Raw genomic sequence first — 14163 nt, 5'->3', positions numbered from 1 at the left:
TTTTCATTATAGTATGGGTGTGACCTGGAGGAGGCATGGTGTCAGTTGGCTTACAGTGTATATTCCATTCCTTTCCTTCTTAAAGGTGATATGGCAGGAAGGTTGGACTAGATGATCTCCACAGGTCCCTTTGAAACCTAACTATTCTGTGATATGCTCACGTTTGTTGTTTTAATGCAAATATTCTTCCAGTGGATGTCCCTCAATTTATGTTAGAAAATATTTTAGTTCATCAGCTCAAATTCTGGTGTATTTTTTTGTGGTTTGTGGTTTTTTTATTTTGGTTGTTTGTTTGGTTTTTTATTTGCCATAAGAAAGGATTGGACATTAAAAAATCTGTGCTAATCAAAGTGCTGGAAGCAGCTCTTCAGCCCAAGCCTGTGGTATATTTAGGATAAACTTGTCAGAATTTTTTGAGTAGATGTATTTTCTGAATGCTTTGCCTTTCTTTGGATAAATCTGTGTTAACGTGTAGGTGTTAGTAGGCCATGTTAAATGTAAAATATTCACATTTCTCATCCTGCTCAGGTATATATGGTAAAGTAGTTTTGGATACGTGCCTACTATCTGAGAAACATAGCTTGTATTTCCACTGCTCTTGTGACTTCCATACCATCACATACTCAATTGCTGCATGTGACTTAATTCTTTACTGTCTGTATACCTACCCAATACAGAGGTAGGACTTTGATCCCTTGCTCTTTGTGATATACAGAGAATGTGAATTATCACTATATATAAAAAGTTGGCAGGAGGGATTGGCTTAAACACAATGTATCTTTTATTACTTGTCTCCAGTTGCTTGGTTATATTAATCATATAGGTTATTTATGTGATACATGATGATATACATTTGATAATGTTTTAAATGAGAGCAAAGAATTTATATTCTAGCTGTAGTGGTAAGTTTCAGCTAGCAGAATAATTCTGTTGCTGGTATGGCAGCTTTAGTATTCGTGCTTTCTTCAGTTTCATCACAGTCTAATCATTGTGTTTATTCCAGCCAAACTTTGCTTTGTCTTACAGCATTGATTTGGTAACACTGCTTCAAAAGCCCGAAAAGCCTGTGACCCTTACCCAAGAGGCAGAAGGCAACTCATTTGAGGCTCCCCAGCAACAGACCTTTGGCCAAGCCCTAGTCTTCACAAATTCTCAGCACAGCACCCAGATGGCATCAGGAACTGGCAGCTCCAGTGCTGTAAATTCTTATTCTCCTCAAAGTCTGGTAAAAATATCTTATGCTTTCTAAATATTCCTAATGAGTAAATATTTCAGGTTAAGTAACTTTTCCAGTACTGGCCATTTAATGAGATGGTTTGGTATTTATAAAATTCAGGTTGCAAATGTTGAAGGAATTCTTAATTTCATTCCTTCCATTCACAAACACAAAATAAAATTTACTTTTTTTCTGGTTTTGCTAAGTAGTTGTTTCTCAGTTCACATGAAGTACTTGTATTATTTTTTGAGTAGAGAGCGGATGTATTTACTGCATGCTGATTTAGGATGAAATTACTTCTTTATAATGAGGAGTTCTATGCCAGAAAACTTTGATGTGTTATTTGCAAACACATATCTGACTGCTTTTTGTGGAAACCTGATTATTTCTGAGTCAATAGTGAGGGCTTGAAATTGGGAACTTAAACTGATTTTCACAGAATAAATGCAACTATTAGTAAATGCATGCTATTTTAAGATGCATGGATTAAAGTAAATCAGTATTGTCATAGTTAGTGATGAAGTTATATCAGTGATAACCAGAGAGGGTCTGGTCATATGCTCCAACTGCTGATTTTTTTATTGGTCATAAACTAAAGCACAAGAAGTGACACCTCAACATGAGGAAGAACTTCTTTACACTGAGGGTGGCAAAGCACTACAACAGCTGCCCAGGGAGGATGTAGAGTCTCCCTCTCTGAAGATGTTCAAAACCTACCTGGATCTGCTTCTATGTCATCTGATCTGGGTGACCCTACCTTGGCAGGGAGTTGGACTGGATGATCTCCAGAGGTCCCTTCCAACCCTAACAATTCTGTGATTTATTAGTAATTTAGGACTGAAGAGGTTTTGGTTACTGCCAAATAGCAGCTGTAGGCATTGACCCTATGGTTATGTTCAAATTATTTATTAAATACTCCACTCTTTCCCCCTTAAAAGCTAGGGACTTCTTATAATATGAGGGAAACTGGACTGGACAAACGCAGGTCGAGCCAATATGGTTAAAGCTACGTTCTCCATTTATTGTCTCTAAGATGGCAGTTTATAAACACTTCAGTATAGTTTACAAATTGTAATCACACTATCATTGGTCAGCAAACATTGTTTGCCTTAAAGTGGCTAGAGTTCTGCACTATAGCTCTACACTAATTCACACCCAGAAAACCTATTAACACCGTGATTACCTTAAAGTAATTTCTATATGCACAACTATTTTCTTACTGCGTCAAAGGCTTCCAAGGCTCCACCAAGGCCACTTATCAGAGGCGTAGTCTGAGGGTAGCTCAACCCTTCACTCTAAATATAAATCATGTCCTGTCTCTCTCAGAAATCTGGTAACACCCTTTTTTTGGTGGTTTTTTTTTTTTTTTTTTTTTTGGTCTCTTGATAGTCTGCAGTTCTTTGTCTTGGCTTTCGAGAACATGGGTCTCCTAAACTGACAAACTCTACTGGATTCCAAATCTTGGACCAATTGAAATCTCCAGGTTTGGGTCAGTTTACCTCTCAACAAAACAATAATAGCTCTACTACCACTACCACATCATCCTGGGATCAAAAACTTCCCATTACCCAGGCGTCAGTCCTTAGTCACTTTGGTAAGTGCTTTGATATAGCTTTCTCTCTGTTAGCCTATAAGATCTCTTAATGCCAGTAGCAGTTTAAAATGGCCTTAAATGAAAAGCTTTTGTAAAAAAACATAATCCTAATAATATAATTGGTTACAGAACTGTATTACACTTAGTTGCTGGTAATAGACGTTATAAGTATATCACAAACTAGGTTTTGAGAGTCTTAAATCTATCTATAAATGCCATTGAATCTTTAGAGGTTGTTGAGCTTTCATGTAATGACATCTTTGATTTAATATGCTTGAATATTTAAGTGGAATTTTGTTGTGACTTTTGTGTCGTGGTTTAACCCCAGCCAGCAACAAAGCCCTGTGCAGCTGCTCACTCCCTTTCCCACCAGTGGGACTGGGGAGACAATTGGAAGGGTAAAAGTAAGAAAACTCGTGGGTTGCGATAAAGACAGTTTAATAAGGAAAGCAAAAGCCACACACTCAAGCAAAGCAAACTAAGGAATTTGTTCACCCCTTCCCATGGGCAGGCAGCTGTTCAGCCATCAGCAGGAAATCAGGGCTCCATCATGTGTAATGGTGACTTGTGAAGACAAATGCCATCACTCCAAATGTCCTCCTCCTTCTCCTTCTTCCCCCATCTTATATACTGAGCATGATGTCTCATGGTCTGGAATATCCCTTGGGTCAGTTTGGGTCACCTGTCCCAACTGTCTCCTCCCAACCTCCCACACACCTCTAGCCTCCTCCGCAGTGTGGCCATACAAGGAGCAGAAAATGCCTTGACTCCGTGTAAGCTCAGCAATAACAAAAACACCTCTATATTATCAACCCTGTGTTCAGCATAAATCCAAAGCATAGCCCCATAGCAGCCACTGAGAAGAAAATTACCTCAGCCAAAACCAGTACACTTTGTTTCTCAACAAATCCTGGAAAATACCTATTTTCAGTGTGCCTATGCTGCTTCTACGTTGTTCCATATTTTGTATTTTTCCCCAGTTTTTTCTCTTCTCATCATTGCATGAATTTTGAATGAGTACTACATAATTTCTTCATAATGTGCATCACATCTCAGCATTCCTTCCCAGTGTGAAGTTTATGTGTGCTGAAAATGATGCAGGTTACCCAGTTTTTTATATTCATAACTGTATGGATTTTTCATTTAATTGAGTAAAATTAGTAGAAACCCATGAAAATGACACAAACTTGGTTTTACAGTGTAGTTCCTAGCAATATTCTCACTATGAAGAGAGATAGCTCTTGTATCTCTCTGCTGTGTGAGTGTAGGTTTCCAGATAGATAAGCAGCCCATTTGGTAGCAGTTATAATCTTTGACATGCAGAAATTCTGAAAAAAATGTTTATGTACATTTTAAGTTGCTTTCTAATACACTTCAACTGGATAAAAAAAACCTTCACACTACAAATGCATGTATCTCTTATGGTTGTTGACCAGTGCTCTGAGATGCTTTCAGTGTCTGAAAATATGAAAGGGGAAGTCTTGGGAAAAAACCTGTCAGCATCCAGTGTCTCTTGACTTTCAGCCATATTGAGATGGTAGATGACTTCCTATTTCTGTTGAAAATATTTTCTTTTGTAGGGGCAGGGGAATCCTAACTCATAATACCACTAAGTTGCAATTCTAGACCACCTTGGAAGTAATCACATTTTATTGTCACAATTAACTGCCATAAAAATTGCAGTATTTGACTAAAATAATCAAAACCACTTTTTGGGGCCTAATGTATGATAATGTTACGCCACTGTACGAATAGGTTTGCTTTCATACTTTTTAAGAAAGACAAGGCAAGCAGCTCAGGTGCAGGTGCATTTTGCAGCACAGCAGGGAATCTATGGGAAGTGGTTGGTGACGGTATCTAGAAACCCCAGGAGAGCATTGAGACTGTCTTAGGTTGCAAGATGTGGCTGGGGGTATGTATTCTATTGCCATCTGTTAGAGGTGGGGCAGTTATCTTCTGTTAATTGGGCCACCTGTTAAAGCCAAGTGGGGCAGTTTTCTTTATCTCTTCCATGACCAATTCTCCCTCTGGTGAGATATCTTCTGTTAATGGGCCATTGAGTGTCACTGCATGACTGCTAAAATTACATCATCCCTTTGTGAGAGGCTCCACCCAGGAGGAGGAGCCAAGCATTCCTACCTGGATATAATCTGAGAATTAGAACAACACGAAGCAGCCTTTTCCCACTGGATTCCCAGAGGAGCAGCTTTCTTCTCCACTGGATTCCCAGAGGAAGATCAGGCCCATCTGCACCAGCATTGGACCTTCAGAGGAAAACTACACCCTTCTACAGGATCACTGCTTCAGCAGAACTACATTTGTCACTCCAGGAGGACTGCAGCCACCATTTAATCGGACTGCTACCAACACCCTGACCAGCAAGGTGTCAGGTCGTATTCTGACTCTGTCAGTGTTGTTTAGTATTACTGCATTTTTCTTTATTGTTTTTATTTTTTCCTAATAAAGAACTGTTATTCCTACTCCCATATCTTTGCCTGAGAGGCCCTTAATTTCAAAATTATAATAATTCGGAGGGAGGGCATTTATAGTTTTCATTTCACAGGAGTCTCCTGCCTTCCTTAGCAGACACTTGTCTTTTCAAACCAAGACAGATTTTGGCGCCCAATGTGAGACACAAGGGCATCGAGAGAAAAAGAGTGAAAAAAGGAATAGCAGTTCTTGAGTAACCTAATTTTTGTGTGCTGGATGTAAAAACCTTGTTAGGTGTCAGCATGTGGTCTAGCTTACCCTGGTTCGGGTGGCATGTGGTTGTGGCTATATTTCTCCCATTTGCAGACCCTTATCTAAACATGGGTCCTATAACTAAGCCTACTGTGGCTGATATCTAGTTTGTTTTATGGGTTAATAAGGTGAGGAATTAATGGATTTTTAACTTACTCTGAGAGGCAGGCACATGGATTCAGAGCTATCACACACTAACTATGTTTTTGGCATTACTTTAAGAATGGTACCTACTGTGAGGAGATGACACTGGGGGAAATTTTCTCCCAACCCTTCAACCAGCTCTTTGGGTCTATCCCACCAGTTTTTGAAGGGTTCAAATCCTCTCTAAATACTAATGATATCATACAGTGGTTGATGTTGCTGATATGCTTGTTAAGCCTGTTATATTTATCATTAAGAGATAAGGGAACATTGACTTGGATAACCACTCTGATACCTACCCCAGAGAATAAGAATGCTGCTACAAACCCTGACACTACCATGGGGACTAGGGATGTTGCTCCACAGCCCACCTGAGAAATCAACCACCCAGATTGGGTGGGGGTTCTGGTGAAAGAGATATGCGAAATGAGCCAGATGCTGAAGGAGTACATTTCCCCAGATGGTGAGAAACCCGCCCCCTGCCTCGAAGAGGGAGGGTCTAATAGTGCACCAGTAGAACCCACAGACATGACAACCATCCAGGTTCCAGCTGAACCGCAAGGTCAGTCACAGCCAGCAGCAGTCGCCCCTGTGAAAACGAGGAAGTCTACAATGAAATCAGAGCACCCAGATCATAAGGATAAGAAAAGAGGACCCTCACAACCTGCAGGGAAGCCAACGGTTGAGATCATCACCGAGTCCCTGACATATGAGTCTCTGTAATCTGCACAAAGACATTGTATGACAGGGGCATGAGGCTTATTCAATCTGGTTACTTTGGGTCTGAGACCTTATGGATATAGGTGTGCAACCAGATGGTGGTGAGGCAAGGAATTTGGGACCCTTGACCCATGACTCAGGTATCAATCAGGTATTTGTAAGGGAACCAGGGCCCCTTTCCCTGTGGGAGCGGCTTTTAATGAGTGTCAGAGAGAGGTTTGTCCACAGGGAGAGAATGCAGGAGCACCACCATAGAATGCTCTGGAAGACCCTTGAGGAAGGGATACAACATTTGAGATAATTGGCAGTATTTGAAGTACTCTTTGGGAGGGATGGACAGCATGATAATGACCCTGACAAGGTCAGGTGCACAGGGCAAATGTTGTGGAGTCTGGCAAATCTAGGGCCATCTCAATACACCACCTTCATGGCAACAATTGATGCTGATACCAACCGAGAGACAGTGGGTTCTGTCACACACAAGCTTAGAATTTATGAGAGTATGATCAATGGCCCCATACAGGCTCATGTCTCTGCTGTAATTATGATCCTCCAAGAGGAGATGAGGGAGGAGGTGAGGAGGAACAGTTACCATATGGCACCAGTGTGAGTCACAGGCCCCAAAGTCAGAGCCCAATGTCTCCCAGCAAGAGACAGAGGGTACACCACATGACCTGACCTGCAGTTCTTTTTGCACGACCATGGGGAAGACATGGGAAGGTGGGATGGGAAACCCACTTCTCCTTTGGCAGCATGGGTGCATGAACTCAAGGAGGGAAACACTAACCGAGGGAGTTCCACTAAAGTGAAGGTAGCCTCATCCTCTCACAACCGAGCTGCCAGGTATTACAGAAGGGAGGATGATCTGTTGGATCCCCTTGAAGGAACCTTTAGTATGTATGCCCAGGAAAGGTATGATAACCAGCGCTAGAGGGGCCCTGCCACAAAAATATGAAGCGTTAGTTGATACTGGTGGTCAGTGTACCCTAATTCCATCAGGACATGTGGGAGCAGAACCTGTTTCCATTGACAGGGGGATTGCAGCAACTGACCCTGTTGGAAGCTGAGGTGAGCCTGACTGGGAAGGAGTGGCAGAAACATCCTATTGTGACTGGCCCAGAGGCCCATGCATTCTAGGCATAGACTTCCTCTGGAACGACTATTACAAAGACCCAAAGGGACTCAGGTTGGCTTTTGGAATAGCTGCTCTAGAGGCAGAGGACATTAAGCAGTTGAACACCTAGCCTGGACTATGAGAAAACCCATCTGCAGTAGGACTCCCGAGGGTAGAAGAAGAACGAGTACAAATGTCCATCTCGACAGTGCACTGCCAGCAGTATCGGATGAATGGGGATGCCGTGATCCGCATTCACAAATTAATCTGTGAGCTGGAGAGACAAGGCGTGGTCAGTAAGGCCCACTCACCCTTCAACAGCCCCATCTGGCCTGTGCGTAAATCTGAAGGAGAATGGAGATTGACTGTGGACTATCGTGGCTAGAATGAAGTGACAACACCGCTGAGCGCTGCCATGCCGGACATGCTGGAACTCCAGTACGAGCTAGAGTCCAAGGCAGCAAAGTGGTATGCCACTATTGATATTGCCAATGCATTTTTCTCCATTCCTCTGGCAGCAGAATGCAGGCCTCAGTTTGCTTTCACCTGGAGGAGTGTGCAGTACACCTGGAACCGACTGCCTCAGGGGTGGAAGCACAGTCCTACCATCTGCCATGGACTGATCCAGACTGCACTAGAAAAGGGTGAGGCTCCAGAACACCTGCAATTCATCGATGGTATCATTGTGTGGGGGAATATGGCAGCAGAAGTGTTTGAGAAAAGAGAAAAAATAATCCAGATTCCCCTGAAAGCCAGTTTCACCATCAAGAAGAGCAAAATCAAGGGACCTGCCTGAGAGATCCATTTCCTGGGAGTGAAGTGGCAAGATGGATGGCGTCAGATTCCCACTGAGGTCATCAATAAGATCACTGTGATGTCTCCACTGACCAGCAAGAAGGATACTCAAGTTTTCTTAGGCACCATAGGTTTTTGGAGAATGCACATTCCCTAATACAGCCAGATTGTGAGCCCTCTCTACCTGGTTACGTGCAAGAAGAACAGTTTACAGTGGGGCCCTGAACAGCAACAAGCCTTCGTCCAGATCAAGCAGGAGATTGCTGATGTGGTAGCCCTTGGCCCAGTCAGAACGGGACCAGAGGTCAAGAATGTGCTCTACTCTGCAGCTGGGAACAATGGTTTGTCCTAGAGCCTTTGGCAAAAAGTACCTGGGGAGACTCGAGGCTGACCACTAGGATTCTGGAGCTGAAGTTGCAGAGGATCTGAAGCAAACTCCAGTCCCACAGAGAAGGAAATCTTGGCCACCTATGAAGGAGTTCAAGCTGCCTCGGAGGTCATTGGCACAGATGTACAACTCCTCCTGGCACCCCAACTACCAGTACTGGGGTAGATGTTTAAAGGAAAGGTTCCCACTACCCACCACACCACCAATGCCACATGGAGCAAATGGATTGCCCTTATCACACAGTGTGCCTGTATTGGAATCCCGAATTGCCCTGGGATTTTGGAAATAATTACATACTGGCCGGAAGGTGAAAACTTTGGTCTCACTGATGAAGAGGAGCAGGAACAGGAAATACGGGCTGAAGAACCTCCACCATACAACCAACTACCAGCAGAAGAAACACGATATGATATATTCACTGACGGTTCCTGTCACATCATAGAGATGAAAAGAAAGTGGAAAGCAGCTGTATGGAGCCCCACATGACAAATCGCAAAAACTACGGAATGAGAAGGTAGATCAAGTCAACTTGCTTAACTCAAGGCCGTTCAGCTGGCACTAGACATTGCAGACAGAAAGAAGTAGCCAAAGCTCTACTTCTACACTGATTCATGGATGGTAGCCAATGCTCTGTAGGGCTGGCTGGAAAGGTGGAAAAAGCCCAACTGGCAGCGTAGAGGAAAGCCAATCTGGGCTGCTGATGAGTTGAAAGACATTGCCACTCAGGTAGAAAAGCTATCTGTGAAAGCACATCATGTAGATGCCCATGTTTCTGACAGTTGGGCTAAGCAGGAGCACCAATAAAATGAGCAGGTAGATCAGGCTGCAAAGATAGATGCATCACAGATAGATTTAGATTGGCAACACAAGGGAGAGTTGTTCCTAGGTCGATGGGCTCATGATGCCTCAGGTCATCAGGGCATAGATGCCACCTCTAAGTGGGGATGAGATGGAGGTGTGGATCTAACCATGGACAGTATTTCTCAGGCTACCCATCTCTGTGAGATATGTACTGAGATCAAACAAGCCAAACAGGTGAAGCCCCTATGGTATGGTGGGCGGTGGTCCAAATATAAGTATGGGGAGGCCTGGCAGATTGACTACATTACCCTTCCCCAAACCCGCCAAGGCAAGTGCTATGTGCTCACAATGGTGGAAGCCACCACAGGATGGTTGGAGACCTATCCTGTTCCTGTGCCTCATGCTACTGCCCGGAACCACCATCTCGGGCCTGGAAAAGCAAGTCCTGTGGAGACATGGCACCACTGAGAGAATTGAGTCAGACAGTGGGACCCATTTCAAGAACAGCTTTAAAAACACCTGGGCCAGAGAACATGGTATTGAATGGATATATCCTATCCCTTGTCAGGCACCAGCTGCCAGGAATGTTGAACGGTGCAGCTGTCTACTTAAGACTACCCTGAAGGCACTTGGCAGGGGAACCTTTAGAAATTGGGAAATTAATGTCGCAAAAGCCACCTGGATGGCCAACACTCGAGGGTCAATCAATTGAGTTGGTCCTGCCTAGTCAGAACCCTTACATACAGTGGATGGAGATAAAGTCCTTGTTGTACACATGAAAGGTATTTTAGGAAAGACTGTTTGGTTTAATCCCACCTCAGGCAAAGGCAAACCCGTCCATGGGATTGTTTTTGCTCGAGGACATGGTTACACTCTGTGGGTAATGCATAAAGATGGAGAAAGCTCTTGTGTGCCACAGGGAAACTGTCGTGGTTTGACACAGAAGGAGATTTTCTCAGAAGGAAGAGGGTCAAGCCAGTCAGTAATTGAGGTTGGATATTGTCACTTGGGCTGACCAGTAAAGGCATGACACGCCTCTGAGAACACAGTGGGGTTAAAAGCCAGAACTCCCAGGGAAACTCTCTCTCTTTAGTTCTGGTCAGAGTGCAGTGCAGACTTTCCCCTTCCCAGCCAGGTGGCTGGGTGGGGGAGGGGAATGCCTGCGGCCTGATTGAGGTAAGGCCGAAGGGTGGAGGGACTGGAATCGGGCTGGCCCCCTACAGGTGGAAGGGTGGAGGATGTCTCCGTTCCCCCCCCGAGTCTCTCTCTCTCTCTCTAAAGAGACAGCGACAGTTTGTCAGCAGTACACTGCGGGGAAGGAGAAGAGCGGGGTGGGGTGAGGGGTGTGAAGGAACGTGCCCAGCCATGGGAGCTGGAGATCCAGGCCGAGAGCCTTCCAGGGAGTCGGGACTTTTAACCCTTCCTTGAGAAATGAAAGCTTTGTGAAAATATTACTCCTCCTCAGTTTGAAAGAGAGGAAGAAAAGGAAGAGAGAGAGCCTGGACCCTGAGATGTTAGAAGGAGGAATTATAGGTGGGAGGAGATTATGGAGTGGCTTTTTGGCTAGACTTTCTCTTGTTAGCCATAGACTGAACTAATTTTCTCCTCCAAAAGAGACTGTATTTTAGGAGGATGCCAGTGAGCCAAGAGACCTGCTTCAGAAGCTGAAGAAACACAAAAGTGGAGCGAACAGAGAAAAGTTGGGGAGGTTTGTGGTGGTGTCCCCTGTCTTCAGAGATGAAGAAGAGAAGATCTCTGTTCTTAGACTTTTGGCCCCAGGGGGAAATGGGGGGGACTGTGGTCCCAAAAAATGAAAAACAACTGTTGTTTTTTCCCTCTTGGCAAAGCATCCTTGAAAAGAAAAATCCTAAGAGCAGTCTGTCCATCCATGCATTGGTGCTGAGAGCACTGTGCATGGAAAGGAGAGTTGTCACCATGGCAAATTCTTCTCCGGGTGGTGCCATGTGTGACATGGAAACACAAGAGGTGGCAGTTGTGTATTCTTGGGGGGTCTGTGGCACAAGAGAGACTCCTCTCTACCTTGATAGACTGAGTATTGATTATCTGAAGGGTGAGAACCTGATTGGGGGTCCAAGTTGTGTCTCACTGTGGTTTGTTGGAATTGGGGGACGGGGGGGGGGAGGAGTGTTTTGGAAGGTTTTCATTTTGGATTTAGTGTGTGTTTTTCTTTCTTTTTCTTTTATAGTAGTATAGTAGTAGTAGTTTAATAATGTTATTTCCTCTGTTATTAAGCTTAGGTCTGCTTTGCTCTGTTCCTGATTGCATTTCACAGCCTTCAATTCAGAGGCTGCATTTTCATGGGGGCGCTAGCATTGTGCCAGTGTCAAACCATGACAGAAACCTAGTCTTAAGTGAGAACTGTATGGAAGGTCTATTGCCATCTGTTAGAGGTGGGGCAGTTATCTTCTGTTAATTGGGCCACCTGTTAAAGCCAAGTGGGGCAGTTTTCTTTATCTCTTCCATGACCAATTCTCCCTCTGGTGAGATATCTTCTGTTAATGGGCCATTGAGTGTCACTGCATGACTGCTAAAATTACATCATCCCTTTGTGAGAGGCTCCACCCAGGAGGAGGAGCCAAGCATTCCTACCTGGATATAATCTGAGAATTAGAACAACACGAAGCAGCCTTTTCCCACTGGATTCCCAGAGGAGCAGCTTTCTTCTCCACTGGATTCCCAGAGGAAGACCAGGCCCATCTGCACCAGCATTGGACCTTCAGAGGAAAACTACACCCTTCTACAGGATCACTGCTTCAACAGAACTACATTTGTCACTCCAGGAGGACTGCAGCCACCATTTAATCGGACTGCTACCAACACCCTGACCAGCAAGGTGTCAGGTCGTATTCTGACTCTGTCAGTGTTGTTTAGTATTACTGCATTTTTCTTTATTGTTTTTATTTTTTTCCTAATAAAGAACTGTTATTCCTACTCCCATATCTTTGCCTGAGAGGCCCTTAATTTCAAAATTATAATAATTCGGAGGGAGGGCATTTATAGTTTTCATTTCACGGGAGTCTCCTGCCTTCCTTAGCAGACATCTGTCTTTTCAAACCAAGACAGAGACCTATTAGGAGTCAGGAGCTTGCATGAGAGTGACTGATGAGGCATGGGCAAGGCCAGGAGTAATGGTGACTTCCCCCTGTGGCGCTTAAGCCAGGTAGTGGTGCAGCAGGTTGTCCAGGAGGCCCTCCCAGCTTAATCAGGGAGCAATGGTATCCACTTGGCAGGCAGCTGCAGACAACCTCTCTAAGCTCTGCACACACCATGACTTAAACAGCTACCTAAGCAGAGCTCTTGAGGGATCATGCTACCACCCAGGTGTCAGGCTGCAGGGTGTGCCCTGCTCTTATACCAGTATTGGACAGTAGTAGTGAACATGCCTGTGGGAGGTGTGCCCAACTAGAGGAATTCCTCTGCTTAGTGACAGAACTCTGGAGGAGGTGAGTAGGTTGAGGAGTTTCAGGGAGTGCAAGAGAGAGACTACTGGAGCCAAATCCTACCTTTCCTGGGACAGGGTCACCAGTCAGACAAGACACATGACAGGGAAGATCCCCTATCTTCTTTCTGCTTGGCTTAACATGGTGACTTAAAGGATAGGGGGTAATGGTGACAAGTTCCTACCCAACGCAGCAGGTACATCTCATCTGTGACTACCTCACCTACCCAGGTGCCCTGGCATAATAGGTATGAGGCTCTGCAAGTGGAGCTGAACAATAATGAGCACAGTGGTTCATCTAGCATGGACATGTTGCCAAGTCAGCCTATGCCCTGTGTCAAAATTGCTTCCATAAAGAAAAAAAGACAGGTCATTGTCATGGGAGAGGCCCTTCTGAAGGGATCAGAAGGCTTCACATGCAGACCTGACCCCCTTCTTTAAGAAGTTTGCTGCCTCCCTGGGGCCCAGGTAAAAGATGTGAAGCGAAAGCTTTCTATGCTGACACGACACTCAGATTATTGATTTTTCAGGTAGGCAGTGATGAAGTTGCAACAAGAAGTCTGAGGGCAATCAAGAGAAACTTCAGGGTCTTGAGGTGACTGGTTAAGGGATCAGGAGCACAAGAAGCGTTCTCTGTCCTTCCAGTTGCAGGAAATTATGAGGGAAGAAATAGGAAGAGCCAGCAGATCAATACCTGGCTCTGAGCCTGATGTCACCAGTAGAATTTTGTTTCATTGTGATCATGGGGCAGTTTACACAAACCAGGCCTGCTGACAACAGACAGGGTCCACCTGTCTCAAAAAGGGAAAAGGATCTTTGCACAGGAGTTAGCAGGGCTTGTTGAGAGAGCTTTAAACTAGATTTGAAGGGGAAAGGGGATAAACCTATGTTCACTAGAGAGAAGCCTTTGGGTAGCACACCAGTGCTTGAGGGATACTGTGCCAGTGAGGTCCTTAGGTCTGCCACCACAGTGGAGGTAGGGGATGTGCTGCCTTTTGCCCAACCTGGAAATGGAACTCGAGATAATTTTAGAAACGAGGTAAAATAAAAGGGGATTTTTATTTGAAGGCCTTCAGAGGAAGTTATGGAAAGATGTCCACAAAAACCCACCCCCTGCAGAGGTGTCTTGGTTTGAAAAGACAGGAGTCTATGAAGGAAGACAAGAGCCTCCCATGAAATGGAAAAGGTA

At 44.5% G+C, this 14163-nt stretch overlaps 1 protein-coding gene across 24 annotated transcripts in view; it reads left to right on the top strand.

The window, feature by feature from the left end:
• Positions 1-14163, top strand: part of LOC146763161 (ubiquitin-associated protein 2-like) — a 229312-nt gene that overhangs the window by 75854 nt on the left and 139295 nt on the right. For all 24 annotated transcript variants that reach the window (XM_085571445.1, XM_085571455.1, XM_085571456.1 and 21 more), the window contains 2 exons: positions 1027-1225; positions 2606-2810. In XM_085571445.1, coding sequence (XP_085427571.1) covers positions 1027-1225; positions 2606-2810 — 404 coding nt within the window. The remainder of the gene's footprint in view (positions 1-1026; positions 1226-2605; positions 2811-14163) is intronic.

Source organism: Lonchura striata, chromosome W (genome assembly GCF_050655825.1).
Source record: "Lonchura striata isolate lonStrDom1 chromosome W, ASM5065582v1, whole genome shotgun sequence".
NCBI lineage: Eukaryota > Metazoa > Chordata > Aves > Passeriformes > Estrildidae > Lonchura > Lonchura striata.
Note: the sequence above shows the minus strand (reverse complement) of the source record. Positions and strands in the feature narration are given on the sequence as shown.